This window comes from Lissotriton helveticus, chromosome 5_1 (genome assembly GCF_964261635.1).
Source record: "Lissotriton helveticus chromosome 5_1, aLisHel1.1, whole genome shotgun sequence".
In the NCBI taxonomy this organism is placed as follows: domain Eukaryota; kingdom Metazoa; phylum Chordata; class Amphibia; order Caudata; family Salamandridae; genus Lissotriton; species Lissotriton helveticus.
Genome location: NC_136065.1, coordinates 1,818,180,465 through 1,818,204,430, shown reverse-complemented (window position 1 = coordinate 1,818,204,430; position 23,966 = coordinate 1,818,180,465). Strand labels below are relative to the sequence as shown.

General features: G+C 42.7%; 1 protein-coding gene across 3 annotated transcripts in view; it reads right to left on the bottom strand.

Annotated features, from left to right (window-relative positions):
* The window catches only part of ITGA2B (integrin subunit alpha 2b), a 298,569-nt gene that overhangs the window by 184,334 nt on the left and 90,269 nt on the right, over positions 1-23,966 (bottom strand). For all 3 annotated transcript variants that reach the window (XM_078645167.1, XM_078645165.1, XM_078645166.1), the window contains 2 exons: positions 15,408-15,457; positions 9,083-9,128 (listed from right to left, as the gene is read on the bottom strand). In XM_078645167.1, coding sequence (XP_078501293.1) covers positions 9,083-9,128; positions 15,408-15,457 — 96 coding nt within the window. The remainder of the gene's footprint in view (positions 1-9,082; positions 9,129-15,407; positions 15,458-23,966) is intronic.

The window sequence follows — 23,966 nt, the reverse complement described above, 5'->3', positions numbered from 1 at the left end:
TATGGTCCTCAATGGTTTATGCTCCTGTTTTATAACTCTCATGTAATAGTCACCAGCTTGGTATTCTATACGTCGAACATTATATGTACCCATTGCTGTGATATTTGTATTAACACTATATCAGCTGACTCAATAAAAAGAGTTTTGAAAAAATAAAAAGTTATAGCAAAGAATCAGACTACTCAACATATCCTTAACTCCAGTGATGCACTGTAGTATTTTTGCATCTGCAAACACAATGCAAGATGTAGGGCTTGGTTTCCCGTCTGGAACATTACAAACATTTTGGGGAAATTACCAATGGGTGTGCCAATCATATCGCACACCTTCTAGAATTTTATAATTTTAGGTAATTTCCATTAGTCTTTGACTAAGCCAAAAAAATATGCAAAAACTTAGGGCCACTAATTTCAGCATTTGCGATCGCAAATTATCAGTGTGCAATGTAGCACACAAAAACCCTCTTGCAAAATAAGGAATCGCAAATTTTGTGATTCCCTATTTTACGAATACATTTAAGGAAACACAAAATGCGATTCCTTAAATGCAATGTAAGATGCATAAAAGAAAGTGCGATTTGGCCTTAAGGAACGTAAATTACCACCAGCTTCATGTTGGTGGTAATTTGCGATTTCCTTAAAAGAAACACTTTTTTGCTATTTTAAAAGTGCCATGTGGCACACATTCAATTAGGGCATGTACGTGCGCTACATGTGCACAGATGCAAATTTTAGAGGTGCAACAGGGTGTCCCTCTGGAATCCTTGCACCCTTGAAATTGTGCACACAATTTGAGAGTACCTATTGGGTACTCGAAAATTGCGTGCGCAATTCCTATTCATGTAGGCCCATAGGAATGAATGGGAAGGTATTCCTTGATTGCGACTCGCAATTTGCAATTAAGGAATATTAAAGAATCGCAAAAAATATTGCGATTCCTACCTACATGGCATTTTTGCGCTATTAAGGACTCGCAAAAGTGCTTTTACCTACATCTGGCCCATAGTCTTTATGCTTTCACAGTAAAGAGAATAATTCAGGACCTCGTGCTCTGTTGATCATTAATACCAATTAAAGAATTACAAGTAATTCCTCAACATTTCTTGATATTGGGCAGTTGACATCAAACTGCAGGAGGCTTGTTAGAAATTTGAACTTCCAGGTGTTTGTTACAATCACATTACTTACCAACATTCCTGTTGTGCATGAGGTGACAAGGTTATCCATGGATGTAAAGGGTGAGCTAGATATATTGATCACAACCTCACTTGATGTTTGTATCCATTCCCACCCGCATGTGGCACAGATCAAGATTGAGCAGGGTTCAAATACATTAGTGAGTAGAGAAGCAAGTGAAAGAAGGAACACAGAAGGAAATAAATCATTGAAAAGAACCTGCCAAGTAGAGAAACACAAGAGAGTAAAGTGGTAGTAAATCCCATGTTGCTAAAAGACCAGCTTGAAAGTGAACACCAAATAGCATATCTGGATCATCCTAATGGGTATATCTAGCTACAGTGTCAGAAGAATAATTAGAGTGATGGGTCTACAGTCCAATAAATCGTTGTCAATACAGTTTCAAAAGTGAACTTAGTTTTGATTATTATTTTCAAAGAAATAAGGAGATAAAAATGAGTCTATTATTTTTTAAGGATTTTTTTCAAACTTAACTTTACACTCAATTTTTAGTCTCAATTGAAAATGGAGTACAGCAAATTCTGTAAAATTATTGGTTAAATTGTTTTATTTACACTATTAATAGTGTTAGTTGGCCTGCTGTTGTGCTTACTATCTGCGGTGGGATATGTCTCCACAAGAGTTGAATTAACGACAATGCATTAAATGAAACATAACACATTTAAACATAGGGAAAGGTTAGTTAGTGGATTTCAAGATAACATTTATACTACTATGATACAGGAATATTCTTACGTATGGAGGAATTGCTCTATTTGCACTTTTCTAACTTATTCTGCAGGTGATGGTGTCAAATATACCCAGTTTCCAATTTCATATAGGTTGTTGTGTACAGTATTTCTTAGTATTCTTAATAATACTCATTTCTTGTCTCCTTATATGTTGGATTTCAACGTGCTGTTGAAGGATGTGTCTATCTCAGAGAACAAAGAATCTAACAATGATATTAAATATGGTACATTTTTTAAAATGATTTCACAAGTTAAACATGAAACTAAAACTATTAAACAGGGGGTTTGTATAGTTTGAAGGAAGAAAAACATGTATTTATTAAAGAATACAGGGCCATATGTAAGAAGGCATTTTGCATTTCCTATCAGCGAGAATTGCAATTTCAGGCTATTAGTAAATGCAAAATTTGCATTTCAGTATGTATGAAAGGCATTTTTGATGGTGTAATTTACAATTTTCTTCATCAAATTTTTGAAATTTCTGAATAGAAAATCACAACTTGGTAATTCCAAATAGCGAATCGCTAATGCTATGTACAAAGAATTTCCTACGTGTGAATAGTCGCAAAATGGCCATTTAGAAAATGCATTTACCATCAGTGTTTATCAGGTGGTATCCAGGCGCAAACTATGAAAGATTCAGCCAAAATGCATTTGGCTATTTCAGAATGGATGGTGGCTTTGTATGTCTTGGCGAGGAGGATGAGGATTTTGGCTGGTAGAGGAGAAGGAGAAAGGAGAGGATATTTAGATGAGGATCACCCTGTTTGAGTAGACTGAGAAGGAGATGTATAAGAAATACAGACTAAGTGGTGATGTAAGTTTAGATTTAATTGCTGATTGACAACCTCATCTACAAACCTCAACGGTAAGAAGTAATGCAATCCCACCACATGTGTGGGTATTGTGTTTCTACACCTTTTAGCTTGTGGCAGTTACCAGGGAGTCATAAAAGTGGCTGAGTGAGTGTCACAAAATGCTTTTTCTAGGTTTTTTCACAGGTTTCTGGACATCATAGTTAGCAAACTGAACCAATATATATTTTTTCCAAAGATTCCAAATACTCATCAACATTTAGAACAGACCAAACTAATGTTTTATTGGGTAGCACAGTTTTCCAATGTAATTGGTTCTGTTAATGGCACACATATTGTCATATGTCTCCAATCTGCAAATGAATACATTTATAGAAACAAAACAAACACCCATTCACTCAATGTACAGGTAGTGTGTGATGCCTCATGCATCATAATTTACCTTGTAGGCAGATTCCCAGGCAGCACTCATTACTCCTTTATGTTCCACCCGTATGTGAACACAAACATAAGAAAGTAGTCTCATAAATCAGAGTGTCTACAAAAGGCAATTTTTACGACCTCTGGCATTGGTTGCCTTCTCAGCAGGACTAGGCTCTAGGGGTGGGGATATATCTGTTCCAGTTGCGTGTTGGCGTGTTTGCCTTGTACCTCATCCATCTGGCACAGATGGACAGTTAACGATACAGTCCTTACAGCATCAAGGGTACAATCCTGCCTGTTTACCTATGTCTTTCACCGTTTCGACCTTTATCAGTAATCTTTTTAACTGTGTCCACGCTGTATATTATTGTGTGTTGCTGCACGTCTGCATGTCTCCATGGCAGGGAGTGGGGTTGTGTTCTCCCTTCTATGCTGTGATTTGTGCAGCACTTAAGCGTCTTTTCGCAAATTAGAACTTTTGCTTTCTGTAAGGAACTCTTTGTAGGCCGAGATTTCTTTAATTAATTTCCTCCAGTTTCTTTATGTAAAAACTAATCGCTATCTGAGTTTTTAGATGACCCTCGCTTGTTTTGACGTTTAATATAATTGCATCTGATAAGCATTTGACAGTATTGATACTGAGGCCTAGCCAATCGCTGCTACATTAGGGACCAATCTTTTCCAGTGGTGTCCTGTACTTTTAGCAGGTGGGGGGTGGTCGGTGTACAAATGCATATGTAAACACTCACACTCATGCATTCACACACGCACGTACACACACACATCCATCCACAACACCCACTCCCAAATATTCATGCACGTACGCATGCATGCATGCACTTAAAAATAAAATCATACTTACCTGGGCAGCCCCCCCCCTCAGAGATTTCAGAGTGATGGGGCCAGTGAGGCTGCTGACCCCACTCCACTATGTGACAAGGTGTCAGTGACTAACTCTCGGCGCTGGGCACTTCAGAGCTTATAACAGAAGTGCCCAGGTCCAAGGTAATCAGTGATGCTCTTTTTTGTCATGAGGGGGAGCCTCAAAGTGCATTGCCAGACTGAGAGGTCACTCCCATAGGAGCTGTAACTTCTTCAGCCCAGCAAAGTTCAGCTCGGGAAGCCAGGAGCCTGCAAATTTAGTGCATGTCTAGCTCCTGGCTGCTTGACCTAAAAATAGAGAGTGTCTGTCAGGCTGACCTGTCCTCAAAAGATGAGGAGGTGTGGCCCCTTACTCCATTAGATGGGCCGTGGATGATTTTTTTCTAAACTGTTTAACATCTAGAAAGATTCTTGGCTTATTGCTGACAATCAATCCCATTTGGGCTGTGTTTGACTTTAAGGCCCTCATTACAATGTCGGTCGAAAAGCATCCCGACCGATTCCATGTCGGAATTGTTTCCTACCGACTCGGGTTCGGGGTGTCCGACCGACCGATTAGAATGATTCCAAACACCGTTCGGTCGGAATCCCATTGACTTCAATGGGAGCCTGTGTTCCGACCGACAACACAGTCTTCCATTGAAAAAAATAGGGTGGTTGCAGGAAACCTTGCATCCTGTGGCAGGCCCCAACTGGTGGCCTCTGGGTGAAGGGGGCATGATACGGGCCCCCAAAGTCAGGTTCTGACAGCCTACCGGTGTCGGACAGACCAATTCTGAAGGGCTGCCGGGCTCTGACATAGTTGGTAGGAAACGCGGTTCGTTGAGCTGTACGATTCGGCTCCGACCGACTCAGGCTCTTCAAATGCCGGTCAGATCCGATTCAGACTGACCGAACGGTTACTTTGTATTGTAATCACTTGGTCGGAAATTATTCAAAGTCGGTCAGATACATGGGTTCCGACACCGGTTAGGTAAAACTGATTGCCATTTCGGAAACTTTCCGACAGACATCGTAATCGCCCCCTAAAAGTTTAGTCATCACAGCTCCATATAGAAGTGTCCTAACCTGTGCTTTTTAAGGTTGCTCAGGGTGCCCCATTCCTGTACTTCTGCTAGTGCCCGGATTATATTCTTTTAGAGAGTCAGACTACCTTTGTTGATCTCAAAACCCACAGATATCAGCTGCAGAGTGCCGCAGGTCCTCCCTGAAACCCACCATCTTTAACGTCTACATGGCCCCCACTCGCAGTCATCGTCAGGAACCATGGACTCAACATCATCTCCTACTGCAATGATACCCCGCTGATCCTTTCCCTCACCAACGAACCCAGAGCCACTAGAAAAAACTTCCACAGCTCGATGAAGGCCGGTGCCACTTGGATGAAACACAGTTGCCTAAAACTCAACTTGGACAAGACCGAAGTCCTTATCCTGGGCTCCACCCCCTCAGCTTAGGATTATTCCTAGTGGCACCTTGCAAAATGTCACAGTAAGACTGGTCCTTAACTTCCCCCGCCACAACTACATCCTCGAACACCTTTGAGAACTCCACTGGCTCCCAGTCAACAAAAGAATCACCTTCAAGCTCCTCACACATGCTTACAAAGCCCTCTACAATGCCGGGACCAGCATATTTGAACCACCGCCTCTCATTCCACGTACCCACCAGACACCTCCGTTCAACCGGCCCTGCCTACCATCCCACGGATCCACAAGACTAGAACCGGAAGAAGAACCTTCTCCTACCTCACCAACAAAACCTGGAACAATTCAAGGAGGATCTCAAGACCTGGCTCTCTGACTGAACCCAAGCACCCAGACAGAACAGCAGCCCCCCTCCCAGGGCCTTGAGACCCTCATGGTAGAGTAACTGCGCAATACAAACCTCTGATACATTGATTGATTGATTGATTGATTGATTGATTAGGTGTGGTTCTGATAAAAGCTCTGCTGCCATATCATCCATGTAGCCAATGCCTGTTTCTTCTGTCATTTTTTCAATTCAATTTTTGAATTAGAAACTAGTCCAATACTATAAAACTTGCTTTCACTGTTTATTGGAATCACTATTTGAGGTACTATATATCGTGCGCATAGATTATTTTTCTCTTTGCAGCTGTCTGCTTGGCTTTGTACTGTTTTTCCTTTTACTCACAAAATTGTCTAGGGAGGGAAGAAAGCTTTTTGGGGGGAGGGAACAGGATACTGTCTCCCTATTTGTAACACGAAATCACAAAAGTATCATAACACCCTTTTGACCAAGTCTCTCTGATTGCCCAAGATCCTTTGTACAAGGGTGCAAGGGTTGTAATACCTCCAGATATACATCCAACTAGTTAGGTTTGTAAACATACCAAAGGCACACAATAATAAACGGAAACTGGGGTGTCCTTTAGGTATTTTCATCTAGACAGAAAAGACCCCATCGGGAAATAAATCCAAAATACTCCCAGGAAAACAGTTGAGCTCGCCCTGGTTTATAAAGACCAGGGTGAGACCCAATAATGAAAAATGACACCAAAAACCTCTTTGGATCCATCCATATAAAAAGGATTCAATCAGAGTAGAGACTCGGTTAAAAGGGTGGTAAGATACTTATGTGATTTGATAGATGGCATGTATCCATAAAATAGTTCTCAGTACACTGAAGAGTCTTGAGGGACATTGCAAGTTGCACTTTTGAAGAAACCAATGTAATCTGCAGGCTACAATTGACAAGAAAGGCTTGAGTCGACTCAATAGCTCTGTCTTCCTCTCTGGATATGTTCTTCAGGTAGTCCAGTCTTATGCCAAAGCCAACAATATAATTAGCTGCCAACAGCCTGAGTAGGTTAAAGACTTCTAAAGACCTATACCCATGGACACTGCGAGGTCTTCCCTGATATCTATTGGGTTGTCTTGAGCCACATTGCAAACATAAACACTGATTGTGAAGATTTTGGCAGATTTTGACATAGTGCTGCAGTTGTCTAGTGACCTCTGACACCAGACTTTCACAGCAGAGGGGGGTCAGTAGTTGCAGGGTTCTTTTTGATTTGTTGCTGCCTTTGTTTAATTGAAAACTAATATACTTTAAAGGCACATAGAGCTGGCATCATTTTTAAAGCACAATAGTAACAGTTCTGTTCAGGCTTGCTATAACTTTAAATGGCACTGTGTCAGCATTTCTTCACCGGGTAATCATGTCTTTTAGGGACCAATACTGGAACTTGTCAGACAGGATGTTGTATACTAAATGGCTCTTCACCAGCATTGATTTGCACTGGAACAGCACTTAAACCTGTCATAACTGTTAGGCTTTTAAAGACACTTTCCTGACATGTCACATCAGGGCTGCAGTACCTGTTTAAAGGAGAGATCCATGACTTACCTGCAGGTAATCTATTACTGTAACAAGAGAGAACCATTGCTTGAACCTGAGGGATGTAGTAAATATTTTCAAAAGATGTCAGTGGTACGCCAGCTGCCCAATATGTCAGGGAGGTTCCCCAAACCTGTGTGCTTGCTTCGGGGAACACCATTCATATAATTACGAAAGCCGATGATGGCCATTTTACCAGCCATATAGCACACTCATGTCTCCACACACAAAGTGTAGCCAGAATCTGGCCGATGCTTGCCTTAATATAGGACCAGAGGGCTCCCTTAGACATCAAAGAGGAAACCATTACCTTTAATGGTGAACAGCCACCTTTTAAATTCAGGTATCTCTTCACAGGAAGGGGAAAAGCGCAGTGCTTAATTGGAGCCGGTGTGTTTCGGGGTTGGCACTTAATTGTCAACTCCAGCGTTTGTTGACTGTCTGTCACAAAGTGGCACTGTCTTGCTAATTTAGAGATGAGCCCAGTGTGTGATGGTTAGAAGTTGTGTTATTACTATCATTGGCAATTGCAAACACAACAATGATGGACAGAATGTGGATCAATGTCACACATTCACCCCAGTCCAAAGATCTGGGCCCAAATCCATCGTTTGACATGGCTTTTGTAGTTCGGACTGGACTGTTCCCATGGGGCACAGGGTCAGCGCTGATTTGCATATCGCCATTGTCTAACCCAGGGTGGTGTGGAGTGGAAAAACGATGGATTTGGGCCCAGATCTTTGGACTGGGGTGAATGTGTGACATTGATCCACATTCTGTCCATCATTGTTGTGTTTGCAATTACTATCATTGGCGGCACAGCAGGGGCAATGTCTGATGCAAGCTGCAGTGGCCTCCTGATGAGAGCCCTGGCACTTAATTTCTTTTACAAATTAAATAACGGGTAGAGGAATGCACCAAAACTCCAAGGTTGAGTACTGGATCTAGGTATCCAGCATGGTTCTTTATAGCTAGTGGCATAACTTTGTCCTGTTGCTAGGCACTCTTATGATTGAGGGCACAAAGTCAGACACAATAAAAACAACCCAGACGTGGTCTCCTGCGGTATAGGCAGATCTTGAGTACGATAAGATGCACATTCTAGGGGTATAGAAGCTAGAATAGCCTTCACTCTTTTCATTGGGTCCTCTTTTTAGAGGGTCGATAAATTAATCAAGGATACAAACTCTACTTTTGCAAAACTCACACCATACCAAAGAGAATTGTCCCAGTCCCTGATCAGATTTTGAGCATGAGAGCTATGAGGCTCATGGACTCCGGGTTCTGTGGAAAAGAGCTGTACTCCTGCAGTCTATCATAAGGTGAAAACACCCCCTCCTGACTGTATGGACTACATACTACGGCCTGTCCTGTTTCTAAGGACTGTCAGTTTTTTCCAGACAGAGTGGCCAGAGGAATGGGTGATTGAAGTGTTTGCAGTGATTTTCCTATAACCAGACCATTTGGTGCTTACCTCAACAATTTCACTTCTAGACCACATCACCTGCCTCGTTGCATTTCCATCCCTGCACAGCCGAAATAGATGCTCAAGGACAGACATAAATCTTCTGTATGAACTTCAATCAATACCTCCCCCAAACTCTTTTTAACTCTGCTCCTCTGCTTGTTGCCAAGTGGAGAGAAACACACACTGAACAGAAGCAAAACTCACCTCCGAAAAAATAACCTCCTGGGGCTCCGACCACAAGTGTCCCATCCTGAAACAAAAAGCAGTCATAGTTAGATTGACTAGAGCTTTGATTGACATCAAGGTAAAGCAGGGATGAACACATGGAAGAATGGAGTATATATATATATATATATATATATATATAATTTATTTATATATATATATATATATATAGGGGGTGCTTTGTTCTACAGGACACATCAGGATACAGGTCGTGTCCATTTTCCCTGACTCGCCTGCGCAATTTGGTTGTGACCTACCCCAGCATCGCCCAGTACCGGAACAATGCATTCTGGGGCATGCGGTCCATTGCCACACAGTGGTCAGCATTCAGGGTGATGTTTCCACTTGGAGGGGGAGTCATTGGGCCTCAACCTATCAGAACAGAGCGGGACTCATTTCTTTGGGATTTGTGCACGCCTCCTGACATACTCACCGGGCACTGAAGAAGGCTCCATGCCGAAATGCATTTGCCTGCTATGTGTAATTTTCCTGAATAAAGCTGCCTCCTTGATGTTCCCCCGCTGTGGCTTCCACTTCTTTCGTGCAAAGGAGGTGTTTGAGATATATATATATATATATATATATATATATATATATATATATATCTTGCAAAAATACGTGCACATCCATATTACATGCTGGCGGCCGCCAGTAGGTAGTTATAGTTAGGAATTTGTTTCTATTCAAAAAGTGGTTTTCTTTCGCCAATATCTTTGGAGCCGTTTGACGAATCTTTGCCAAATTTTCTAAACTAATTGCCCACTCACTTGAGCTGATGTGTTGAGGTTTTCTGGATGATTCGTAAAGCAAGGGCAGAAAAAAAGGAGGGATCCCAAATTGCTTTTATATATACAGGAAATTTTGTGTTGCTAATAACTTTGGCACTGTTTGACGAATCTGCATGTAACTTTCCAAAAAGGTTTTGCTTTTTGCCTAGTTTGTGCATGGAAAGTTTTGGGGTAGTCCATGAGGTGAAGTCATTGAAAAAAGAGAGGTCCTAAAACACAAAATCCCCATGCATTTTACATAGACTTCTCTAAGAAGCGCTACCGCAAAACCTGCTGAACTGAATTACACCAAAGTTGGCAGTATGGGAAATCTGTGCCCACACATTGTGCTTTTTCTGATTTCCTATAAATCCATTCAGTTGTTTATGAGAAATTAAGGTTAAATAATATTTGTATATCTAGACAGCTGGGTTCGAGGGTCTCTCACGAGAGTCCTTCATTTGCAATTTTAAAAAGTGTTCTGATTGGCCCAGGGAGCTTCTTTTCCCTTGGTCTACCTTCCTCCCGCCAGAGTCAGACTGCCAGGGCGCTCTGATTGGCTGCCAGCAAGACAAGAAAAATGTTGCTGGCAGCCATTACAGGACTCGTGGACTTAGCCCCCTGTCTTGAACTTTTAGACAAAAAATTATATAAGGGAGCAGGATAGAGATAACCTGCCCCCCTAGGTCGCTTGGGAGGACCTAGAGGGACCCCCACCTGTGGCCTAAATGAAAAGAGAATCAGCAATTCTTGCAGTGATCCATCTGGACTTCTGCGGGATTGCAGCAAAGAAAATGGCAGCTTGGGCCGCAATGTTTAATTAAAGGGAGGGAGCCACGTGGGCCCCTCCTCCAGAAGCGATATTCCTAGGGTTGCGATTTCTTAATCGGGGGAGTGGGTGCTGTCCTCCTCCTCGATCCATATCCATCCCCCTGGCCCCAATTTACTAAATATGAGGAGGGGGCACACAGTCCCTCTCTAAAAAAAACACAAAAAAAACAGTTATTACTGTCTTAGTGTTGTCCCGTCTAGATTACTGCAACAGCCTGCTTTTGAATGCCCAACAGGGGCTTCTCAATAAAAATGCAGGTGTTGCAAAATGCGGCAGCTAGACTTCTGATGGGCATACCGAAGTATGCCTCCATCTCGTCCGAAATCACAAAATTACACTGGTTGCCAGTGCGGAAGCGGATCTCTTTTAAGGCCTTGTGTTTGGTCTTTAAGGCCCTGCAAGGTCTGGGGGCTGCCTGCCTGAAGGAGTATTTTCAATGGTACATCCCTCCCAGACAACTAAGGTCATCTGGGCTGCGGTTGGTCAAAGTCCCTCGCATAAAGAAAGCTCGGTGGGGGGGCAGGAGCTTTGTGTTGGGGGCCACGAAGGCCTGGAATGCCCTGCCTCTTACCTTGAGGAACATGACAGATTTGATGGCTTACAGGAGAGGCATTAAAACCTGGCTGTTTACACGGTAATCTTATTTTGGCCTGAACCTTTAGGAGCTTTATTTAGCGCCAGGACACCCTCAGGTAACAGTGCGCTGTATAAATGTTTAAAATAAAAAAATAAAGCTGTATTTAGCCCAAGGGACCCCATCCCCGGGACCCAATGCATTTTTTAGGGAGTCCCCACTCTACGAGTCTTTAAAAGGTCCTGGGGACCACATCCCCAAAGGCAGTCACTTTTTGAAAAGGGGAGGGGGACCACGGAGCCACCCACCCTGAGCCTTCATTGGTCCTGGGGAGCCATCCCCGGAGCCTGCACGATTGCTGTGTCCTGGGAGCCCACCACCCAGACACAGCAGTTTCCCTGCCCGCATCGGTGTGGTCTGGGAAACTTCTGCATGCTCCCGCCTGGCTGGAGCATTTTTAAAACTCCAGCCACACAAAAGCAAACACAAAGTGCTAGATTACTAGTTTGGTGGTCCATAGGACCGCCAAACCCACATTGGTGCGGCAGTCACCGCCGCACTGGAAGTCTAACCGCTGAATTCCAACTTCAGTGGTCGCACAACCATGAGACCGCCGAAACCGCCAGTGGCGCTGCAGGGTGAGACTGCAATATGCTTTGCAAGCCAAAGCGGCCAAGCATATTACTAGATTTCTCACTCCAGCGGTCTCATGGTGGTGTTCAAGCCATGAAACTGCTGTTGGTGAGGAAACTGAGGGGGCACTACAGGTCCCTCTGGTGCCTCAGGCTATGGGAAAGCATGCATGGGAGCATATGGTGCGCCCCCCTGTCTGCATGCATGCCCGTTCCTACACAACATAGACTTAACAGTCCATGTCGTGCAGAAACTTGCTTTGGCATTCCAATTGTGGTGCACCGTGGGAGCGCCAAAGGACTGCCTGCCAGATAACGAGAAAACTTGTAATCTGGTGAGAGAGAAGGGCGGTGCTGCCCAACTCCCTCACCGCCAAACTCGTAATCAGGCCCAAAGTCTGCTCCCAGCAGGCGAGAGCTTTATATATGCTCACCACAGCTGGGGCAGACTTGTGATCTGCTTTCCTGCCCGCACTGATGCGGGTAGGAAAGCAGAATGCTCCAACCTGGAGGGAGCAGCATAAATAGCTGTTCTCTGCGGGGGAGCAATGTTGGCTTCAGCAACATGTGGGGAGCCGGATGTGGCCGTGGAAGCCCTAGGACACACCGCGGCTCCCAAAGTGGTGTTTGGTAGGTGCCATGGGTGGGCACTGGGGTACCCATCCATTTAGAGGCCCATGGGGATGGGTTTCACAGACCAAAATAGGCATGTGGAGGAAGGGTTGTGATGCCTCTCCCCTTCAAAAAAAAAACACAGCCCTGGTGGATGGAGTCCCCAGGGTCTTTTTAAGACTTGGAGGGCGAGGACCATGTGGCCTCCTCCCCTTAATTAATACATTTGCCCCCGGGGGATTGGGTCCCCAGGGCCAAAACCATCTCAGGAGGGGGATGGCCATATGGCCCCCCCTTCCCTCTAAATTACACAAGACCCTAGAGGAGGGGGTCCTCAGGGCCTAATGAGACTCGAGAAGAGGGACCATGAAACTCCCCTCCCTTTTAAAAATGCACAAGGCCCTGGGGCTTGGAGTCCCCAGGGCCTGATGAGGCTAGGAAAGGGGGGACACGCACCTCCCCTTTAAAATAAATATGGCCCTGGGGGATGGGCTACGCCTCGTGTGACAAAAGGCCGTGCGCAAGGAGAGGTTGGCTGTCTATGGGGGATTTGCTGCAGCGCTTGGCCGCCGGTGGGGGATTTACGTATGGTAATAAAATATTACTTTGCATACAAAATTTTAAAAAAAGAAATTCACTAAAAAAACAAAGGTTAAGCTAATGTTATAGTTAGGTGTGATAAAATGATTTATTTAGTAATTGTAATTCACTGAAAAAACAAAGGTCAAAGTGACATTATTGTTAGGTGAATACGTCAGTGACAACATTAATTAACAATAACTAAAAAAGAAACACATAAATTCACTATTTATAGTTAGTAGAGCTAACCATAACTTGTGCCCCGGCCATGCATTAATTTTGTTAGGCACAGGGAGATTATGTGATTTGCCCAGAGTCACAGGATGTTGAGCGACCCTGCCGAGACTCGAACCAGGTTCCCCTGCTTCAAGGTCGACCTCTCTAGCCATAAGGCTACATCCACTCCCTCCTCTACCTTAAAATACACTAAAAATGTACGATGTGCAGAAAAACCTTACACTTTAAATGAAGCCAGAAATGTTCACGAAATTCACAACCGAAAATCAAGAATGTCTTTAAAACTTTCCAGCCATTAAAACAACGTTTTCAATCATGCCTCTTTAAAGTGAACTTCTCTGAAGCTGAAATATTATGAAAAACCCTGCAAGAGCGAGATAAAGAGACAGGAAGTTTAGGATGCTAGAAGAGAGAGACAAGAAGTGGAATCAAACGTATGCAGCCCACAACAGCATTCTTAAGTGTTGGTGGGAGCCTAAAACATTGAGCCCACTCTAACAAATTAAGCACTTTTATTTAGAGTGTACAATCACATACGCAATATAGTTTGCCATCATTGACATTTAAAATATATATAAGAATGTGGAGTTTTTAAATAATATCTTAAATTTTAGTTATGTTACCATCATTTTTATAATTTTTACACCTATTTTTATGGAGTCAAAGCACTTTGCATTCACAATCTTGACGCCTTTTAGTGCCGATTTAGGAATGCAATCGATCAATTGTGTCTGCTGGTTGATTTCACGGGATTTGTAGAGTTTGTTGAGTAGTAAGTTTGGAACTGGATTGCGCAGGTTTGTGTGATAGTAAATTGAGTTTTCACATAGAAGCCAGAAACATATGAATGTAAATTGAGAGATATGTAGAGGGCAATAGGTATGCAAACGAGCAGTCAACAAGAAGGAACAGGCCATTGGAGTATTCAAATATAGGCTGGTAATAAAAGGTTACGCAAAGCAAGAGCAGAAGGACAAAGGAACAGTAGGCGAGGTAAGTATAGGTGCGTGGGGTGCTACGCACCTCCAAAATAACCATGATAGAGTTCAGAAGGTGAATGAGGAATAAAGATGCCTTTAAATTTAGTTTTTATCTTGTCACATTTGCAAGTGCGTTCAAAGACAGAAGTCAAATGTCTGGCTATGTCTTCTGTCAAATTGCTGCTTATTCTTCTAACATGCATAAAAAATAATTGATGGGCATTTTCTTTCTCTAACTGCAAAGTCAGAGGGTTTTGTAAAGTGAACTATGTGACAATCTTGTTGTATTATGGAGTGTTAAAGGAAAGCCTGTAGGATCTCAATTTGTTCCTAACACACACCAAAATTGAAATACCTGTAAATGAAATATACACATTATTTAAAATATAGCAATAGTTAGGCAGGCACAAATGAAGCACATGTTTTGCAGTTCTGAAGTATGATGGTAACAGTGATTGTAATACGACCAAAAGAAATTAACGCAAATGTGGAAAGGATGAATATTTGTGCCTGGTTTCCACACATTGTTTGTGTGCTGTATAGTTTAATCGGTAAAACAACATGCCTGTGCAAATTTAGATGCAATTTAAATGGGAAATTTGATGTATGTAAATAACAGTGAGCTTTCACACCATGCTTTAGTAATATATGTGCAAGAGTGAGCTTCAAAATGCGTCACTGGCTACATACCACAACCTTACCACTCTCCTAATGAATGGGTGTGACTGATTTGCTACACTTGCTCTTAGAGTACTGCTTGGATTTTTCACAATCCTATGACTTCCGTGATGTAACACTGATGGCAGCAACTGCTTCCTGAAAATTGTTCCAGCACCAATGAAAGGAAACAATAGGCGACTAGAGAACATAAAGACCATGGCGAGGAGTGTAAAGTTGAGGATTGAGTGCATTGAAACTGGGGCCACAGAAATGAGTTGGCACTTCTTCAACCACTGCCTTAAATGAAGGGAAGGACAGAGAGAATGAAAAACAGAGATTCTGAGTAAGACAAAGCAGATGTAAAGAAAAGAAGACCTCTGAAGACATATTACATACAGTTTAAGTGCATAGGCGAAGTACTAGATACTCACACTGGTGATATCTATACTGAAACCAACTTCGCAGTACCGTCTGTCATTATCTGTAGAAAGGGACAATGAAGGGTTAGAATTGTGTAATTGTGTACACTTCCTGTTGTCATCACATTCTCCTACTAGTTCTGACTACCTGAACTGTTGAAGAATCAAACATTTTTATTGAGAGGAGGTAACACAGCTTCCTGCCTGGGAAATGGGAGTTGGGGGGATTTTTGTTTTACCTGAACTGTTTAAATCACTCATATCAAGAATAAAGATTCCCTTGTGAATGCTCTCCACAAGCAAAAGATAACAACCCTGGTAACATCAGCCGTCCCCTCATCACTGCAATTGAAAAACAGACAGTACCACAGTACATCTATCAGTGGCGGCTGGTGAGATTTGAAAGTGGTGAGGGAAAAAATTATTGGTGTAGCACACCGTGCGATCGAGCGCAGCGAGCGAGCCGGAACCACCTAAGGAGGGTTCGGGGGGGTTCTCCCCCCGAGAAAATTTTGAAAAATTAGCAGCCAAATTGTGGATTTTCAAGACTTTTGGAAGCCATTGTGCTTAACAGGAACAGGCCACTGCCTCCCCTAAAACTATCATCAGTTCCAAGGCCTCATGATTAACCATTCTAAATTGCAATAAACCACAATTAATTTTAACAATGTTGCATAAATAGGTTGGATCTGTCTACTGACCCAGTGGCTACGTGAGATAAAGTGGCATTCAAGGTAGCCCATCAGAGTAAAATGCCTACTTTTTCCACATAGAATTGAATATCATATTGGTTAGGGTTCATTTTTTGAAACTCAATAGCATGCTTAAAGGCACCATGTATAAACAAAAAACACATAAGCATACAGAGATAAAATATATACATGCAACACATAAAACAGTTGAAAACAGGAATATCCTGGGGGCGCTGGCATGTTAATGCACCTTGCATGGGGCCTCTTTAGGTTTCATTACATCAGTGTACTGCAGTCACCTCACCAGCCTTAGTGTCAAAATCTAAATTGCGTGCATTTAGGTGTAGAAATGTAAACAGACATGCTAAAGTATATTCAACAATTTCCATGTCATCACATTCAATACTGCTTTAAAGCTGTCTGAATCATTTTCAGTAGTAACTTCTTCCCTATCGTGCTTTCCATTAACCCCTTCGACGCTCATGATGAGCCCAGCTCGTCATGGAGTTTCCATTGGTTTCAATGGAAATTACATGGGAATCAACAAATAGGCTTAGCATCCAAGTGGTTAACATACACCTATCACAAAACGAACAGTTTCACTAAGTTAAAAACCATAATTGTATAGCAACACATTTCAAATGTCATTTACTCTATCATATTCTGTAACTAAATTCTCTTTTGTAAAAAAGCCATCTACAAGTAATTTGCCAAGTAATATCCTTTCTACACCAGTAATGTTCTACATCATCTTTGTTGTGATATGTAAGGATGTTTTTGTTGCCATGGCTATCGAAAATACAACACATGCATGGTTTTCTTGTGATTAACTAAACTCAAGGGGGCTCAGACTCAGAGTTCCCAATGTGGCTGTGTTTGTGATTTCAAAACTACCACATTATGAGGGGCAGACGGAATAACAGACAGCGCCAGTTGCCAATCGCAAAATGACAACCCACCACAGGTTCCGCACAAGGCAAACAAACCCTGCACAGCACTTCACAAGAGCTAAAGTGCAATAACATTGAAATGACAATATAACATTTCATAGCAGTTAATTCGACCTTGTTAAGTACTCATAATTGCAATTGCATTTATATAGCCTACATGCACTAAAGCCTACATGCCTACATGCCTACTCTAGCCTACATGCATTCTACTAAACAAGAAAAATAATAATAATTAAGAGCAAACAATGGCATAGGCAAGAGGTCTCACCTTTGGGACCATATAAGTGCTTAGCCATGCAACAGTTGATGTTGTTGCACCAGGGATATTGTGCTGGATAACTAAACACTTATAAAGTCCCAAAGGTGAGACCTATTGGCTATGCCAATGCTTGTGTGTAATGTCTTTGTTGTTGTTTAGATACATAAACAGCAAACACATTCATGTAGCACTATAAGCATACCCAGAAGCATATACAGACAAAATGTAGAGAGATATGCAGTGAGACAATACACAAAAGGCAACATGCAAACACAGGTGGTTGTCAATGGATGCGCTGATGACTGTTAAGAGGAATACATAGTTAAAGAGACTGTTGGATGACTGTGGATAGGTTAGTCAGTTATTTGGATTTGGAATGATAGCGTTTTACCAGTTAATCTATGTATTCCATTCGTGTTGCACTAAACATATTGTGACAGAAATGTCAATAAAAAAATATTTTTCATTTCCATTTTACTTTTGTGTTCAGATGGAGCATGGACTGTGATTCAGAGACGCATAGACAATAAGAAAATAACTAATTGTTGTCTGTTGTTGTGATTCCAGATATCGAGAGTTGCACACATTGGAGTGTAAACGACAGAGTAATAACATTGAGTATGATCTACCACTGCTATATAGATGCATGTGCATCCCTATGAGTTATAGAAGATATTTCCACAGCACAGACAGCGGCGAGCAACAAAGCGTTTTACGCAGCAATAGAAAATAAATAAACAATACGGTACAGAGGTGGTAAAAGAAGTCTAATATCTTACTTTCCATTCAGCACAACCACATTGTTTAAATGGGACCAGATTCAAAAAATAATTCTATGTTTGTACACGAAATGACATGACCATCATTTTGAGGTGTGAAAGTTTTCACAAATGTTGCAGAACAACAAAATATATCATGTGTGACAAATGCTGGGTGAGGCTTGCAGGATGGCTAGGGTCTGACCAGTTGCATACCTTTCAAAGCAACAGAAGCGTTGTGCCTTTTGTTGCTGCCACCCTTGGTGACTGGAAAGCCATTTTAAGTGAAGGGAGATAAAGGCAAGAGATAGTGGCTGGCTAGATAACTCAGCGAGTAAATGCTCGCCCCTGAGAAATCAGCTATTGGGGATAGGATGTGGCATTACGGCCAGAGCTGGTGACCATGTCACTGGAAAACCAGGTTGATATGGTGCAGAAATTATTTAAAATGTGATTGCGCCTTTGCAAACGACCAGTCTCACTCACCAGGGCCCTGGCATGTTACAGGTCGAGCTGCCGGCTTTGGAACCGGGGGAACAAGGTTCGAATTTCAGCGTCGGCTTATCGCCCTGTGCTTGTGGGCGAAACACTTAATCTCCTCATGAGTCATGACTACAAAATGAATGTGATGTGACTTTGTGTAATGTAACTGGGGCTCACCGTAAAGTGATCCATATCTTTGGGTCAAGTTCAGGCTATATAAACCCCCGTCAGTACAAGTTAGCAAAGTAATTTTCACGGATATCTATACATGAAAATCACACAGGGGCGGCACAGCTCATGTACCACTGGACTCTACCAACCCTTTGTTTTCTGCGTATCCCGCCAGCACTCTGTAGTGACCGCAAGGTTAGTTCAATAAACTTTATTTGGCCAAAGCCACAAAAAGTCATAAAATAACACAAAACATATATAATAAAATTGTTAAAATACAAAATCTCCTATGCAAATCAATAACAATTTAGGATGATATGTTCATTAACATTTAGATTTGGTAAATGTCTCTTTATAGCTTTCCCTGATTACTAAAAACATCTCAAATTAATTTAAACTATATATAAAGGGTCTCTACAATCATACCAAATTATGATATACGAAACAGTAAAAAGTGACTTGTGCTTTAAAAGAATATTTCATTGGCACAAAAATCGATCTTGCAAGTAGATTTTACAATTAGGAAAACCGGCTTTAGGTGCACATTGTTCAGATTTATATTTCTTCACAACGTTTCCTAATTACCAAGGCCATCTTAATATAATTTAAAACTGCCTAGCAGATCTCCAATGTAGAGAGTCTCTGCAGAAATTCCAATCCTAATTAGCGTTGTCTAATGATTGATTTACGCAATTTAGGAACCGGTATAGAGGAGTGCGGCGCGGAGTATAATATACAAAACAGTATAAAGAGGCTTGTGTTTGGTTTTTCAGCATTATTACAACGACATGCGGGAAGATCATACTGCCACATATTTAGAAATGGGAAAGCCACCTAAAGTGCACAATGTTAAAACTAAAATGGGTGAGAGAAAGTCAGTGGATTGGATCAACAAGCCAAAATAGATATGGGTCAAGGGTCCTTGTAGTTGACACCGCAGAATAACTCCTGAGCCTTCGCTAATCTCGCTTCCAAACAATGCTCAAAATAGCATTTTTTAACAGTCTTTACAATTGGATAAAACATTTTGCAGATTGATATAAACTTCTGCCATGCCCAGTTTCCCCAAAAAAGTGTCAGTGATCATTAATTTTAAAACATGTCCTTGCATCAGGCATACTCAAAACAATAAGCCAATATAAATATATTTTTTAAAGTATTGCCATGCTACCAAAGCATTTATAGAACACTTAAGTTTATTATCACCTTCTGTGGAACGTCTCTGTACGTCACGCAGCTGTTAGCGACCGCATTAAGGTCTTTATTCAGTTGTTGATTTAATACAATTTTGCCTCTTGCATGACTCCGTAACTAAGGTGGAAAAAAGTGCGTAGGAGGCCCACTTCTTGGAAAATATACACACCACCATCAGGGAGTATTCGAGCGCGCAAGCAAATAAAATAAACTATTGTTGTCCCCATTATCCATTTTGTAATCTACATGCTTGTAGCTTATCTTTCGCTCTTTCTCCTGTCGTGCTAGAGGCACAAACAGTGCAAAATCGACGCTTACGTCATTTGCAGCGGTGTAAAACGTTCTGTCATGTTTTACTCCCCGACCTGCTGTTGCTTCTCTACTGAAGCCGGTAGGTGTATGTAAAACTCTGTCTAGAGAAGGAGCGGACGTTCCCATGCACCAATCAGAATCAATTGCTCGTTTTGTGAAGTGGCATCAGGTAAGAACGAACGGGGGAGGCTTCTGCTGTTGATTCAGGGAGCATGAACCTGCAAAATGTGGAGTTTGGGGCCTCCTTGGGGTGGTTTAGAACTATCACTGCTTCTGATCCCCTATTAACCTTTTCTTAATGGTATGCAATAATGTTGTTTATTTTTTTTCATTTTTATTACAACGCATTATTTGTTGAAATAAACCTTTCTTAAAGTTAAACAAAAGAAATTCCCCCAGAGTGCTAGAGAGCCCGTCTATGCCAAAGACGAGGTGAGATATTCCAGTGGGGACGGTGGAAGTTACCACGAAAGACAGAATTAGACAACTGGAAAGAGACTCCTTCAAACACTGTGGTACCGGCGGAGTGAGGTGTCACCAAAAAGGAAGTGCCAACATTGAGCGAGGCTCCCTCTACCAAAGAGTGCCGTGCCGAGGAGAGTGAGATGTCACTGAAGTGCCCACAAGGAGCCCGGTTCCCTCTACCACAGAGTGATGTGCAGAGAAGAGTGAGATGTCACTTGAAGTGCCTACAACTGAATACTGCAGAAGTTAAATTTAAAACTGCCCGCCTGGGGGGCCCTACCTGCTGGCTGCTTCACAAGTCTCTAGTGCTGCATAAAATGGCTGCTACTTCTCCTACAAGGCTCCAACTGCAAGCAAGCACGGGAAGAAGTGTCTGAGTCTGCGCAGACGGTCCCTATCCCAACTCGTCACAGGGTGGGTCTCACCACGCCCTGTGACGAGTTGGGAGGGGGTGGGTGACATGACAGCAAGCTCTCTGAGTCTCCTCCACTCTCTGATTGACGTGGAGACGTTAGCAATCCCGGGCTTGTGTTAAAAACGCCCGGGGCTAACTTAATCTCCACGCCATCAGGGGGTGGAGACTGGGCCTCCAGGCTATGTCTTTGCCGAGCTGATGACATCACAGCCTTCAGGGCTGTGAGGTTCTCAGCCGGCAAAAGACAGAGCAGCAAATCAATCAGTGGACGTCACGAAACCGCCACTGAATCATGTCACTATAAACAACTTAGTGCGGGTGCGGCGTTGACTGGGGCTGGGCGTCAGAGACAGTGCCCCGTGTGTTCTTTGTGTGTATTTAATTTTAAGTTTTAACAAATAAATAAACGTGATCTTCATTGAAATAAACTGTGCAAATAAACTGTACAAATAAACTGTGCAAATTACCTGGGGCGGAGCCCCGACGCCCGCACAGAGAAACCGCCACTGACATCTATGTCAATTTATCACATTGTCCAATAAAGCAATGAAGCTTCACTCGGTGACTGCAGACATTAATGAGTTTTCACAAAACCCAAATCAAGCTCTCTCTCTCTCTGTTTCACACACACACTACACACACACACAAACACACACTAACACATATACCCTTATTTGTAGATGTGCAGGGAGACAGCCAGACTAAAACACAAAGAGGCACACACACAAATGCACATGAATGCAGACCTATCACCAAACAGTCTTACACTAAGATACACACCGAAAAAGTGAGTGCCAAAAACACAATCATTTATATGCCCCCATACATCTAGACACACAAGCAAAGACAAACCCATATACATGTACACACCCACATATCCATATAAACATAGATAGGTGCGTGCCCATCTGTACAGGCACACCGACAGACAAACTTACACCATACAACACATGCTCCCACACTCCCGCATAGGCTGATAAAAAGGGGCCAGTGTTCAAGAACGTCTTGGTTATCTAGCCCCCCCTCCTCCTTCCACTGGAGACTATTTTGTAGCCAGTCTGTCCGGCCCTCAGCAGAACCAAGAAAACTGAATAAACAAAGATCATCCAGTGAAATCATGAACACTGAGCAAGAGCCAAAACACCAGACAAAATCAAGAGTGGTAAATAAAATGATAGATAATTTTTCTTCACCAGAATGGACAGCGAGAGACTATGAGACCAGTTGCATTCTCCCAAAGTCTCTATTCACAAACAAGATAAACTGGCCCAATTGAAGAAAGAAAGGTGCGGATCCTGTTCTAAGAAGGATTTACTCCCTAATACCGGTTGGGTATCCACAGATATTGAGTAGATGCCTCACTCACTTTATCATGACTGCTTCACCATTAGCGCCTATCCACACCCTGGGTGGGTGGTACGGCCAGGGCAGACTCAATCAAAAGAATGGGAGTTCCTAGATAATATCTGGCTCAAAAACCAGGGATCCAGGAAAAAATTGAAAGTTACAAATACCTACAGGTATACCCAAAGTGTGTTTGTAGGGTACCTGGGGTATTGATAAAAAAGGTGACAACATGTAGGTGAACGGGTGGTTTCATATCTTTGATGAAGTAATTAAAGAGTGGGCGCTTGGTTAAATTTGATTGGAACAGAAGGAGAGGGGATATACAGAATGTAGTGATTTCTTTACGGAGTTTACCAGGATAACACCAGTGTGACGTGCAGGGATGCAGTGCAATGCTAAGCAAATGAATAGCAAACCCTGGGGGGCCTATATGTTTATGGCAGTTAACAGACTTCCCCATAGCTGTTAAATTGGCCTGGATGTGAAACTCCTCTCCGCTGGCGGAGTTTGTGGAATTTTTCCCACTCCCACGCTCCGCATAGCGCGCGGAGTACAGAAAGAGTGTTTTCCCCGCTCGCGCTTGCCAACGTTAACTTGGTGAGCGCGAGCGAGGCAAATCTTAATCCGGACCACCTCCCGGCAAGATTTCTCAATGCGGGCAGTCGCAAATGGCCGCTACAGCTCACATTCTGAAACCTTCCCTTCGCATTACGGAAGCTGTCGCTTTGAGTAGAACATCTACTCATGCAGCAGAAAGAAGCAGCACCCTTTTGTGCTGCTCATGATGCAGTTTGCGCTGGTTTTCCAGTGCTAAACACTCAGCGCTAAAAATCTGTACAAAATGGTGGCCTAATGCACTCCCCTGCTTGCAGTACTCCTCCTAGTGCGGCTGAGTTTTTGGGTCACTTCGCAGAGTTTGACATAGCGAAACTCTACGAACACTGCCCAGGCCTACTGGCAATGGCCTCCCCGAGTAGGAGTCCAGCAGATAAAGCGTTTTAATCACATTGCTCCAAACAGCACAGCAGCAAGGTGTTAGGAGTTTCGCAATGTCATATAGAAAATGAAAATACTACATGGGCCAACCCATTTTACCTAGAAAATGAGACCTTACGATTATTAACACAAAAAAGACGCTTATAGTTACTCGTTGAAGAAGTATTTGCCTTATAAGACGGTTTTCTGTATCATACCTTTCTATCTACCACTGAAATGTAGGAGAGCATCAGCCCTGCCAAGTATCACCCATCAGGGGTGATACTAACGCATTTCAGTGTGGTAATCCGCATTACCGCACTGAAATGCATTGTCACGCCTATCTGCATTGTATCTCAACCTTAACCTAAAGCTCCTAGGGTACATAGCAGTAGTGCGCCGCCCGTAGCGTAAACTTCGTGCACTGTGCTCCCACACCAGGCTTTGGCTCTCGCACTGAGAGCTAAGGCAGTGTTGGCAGGCTCACGATGACAACTGGACTATCGTGCCTGATTTATGATAGTTTGGATTCAACATCATATGTGATCAT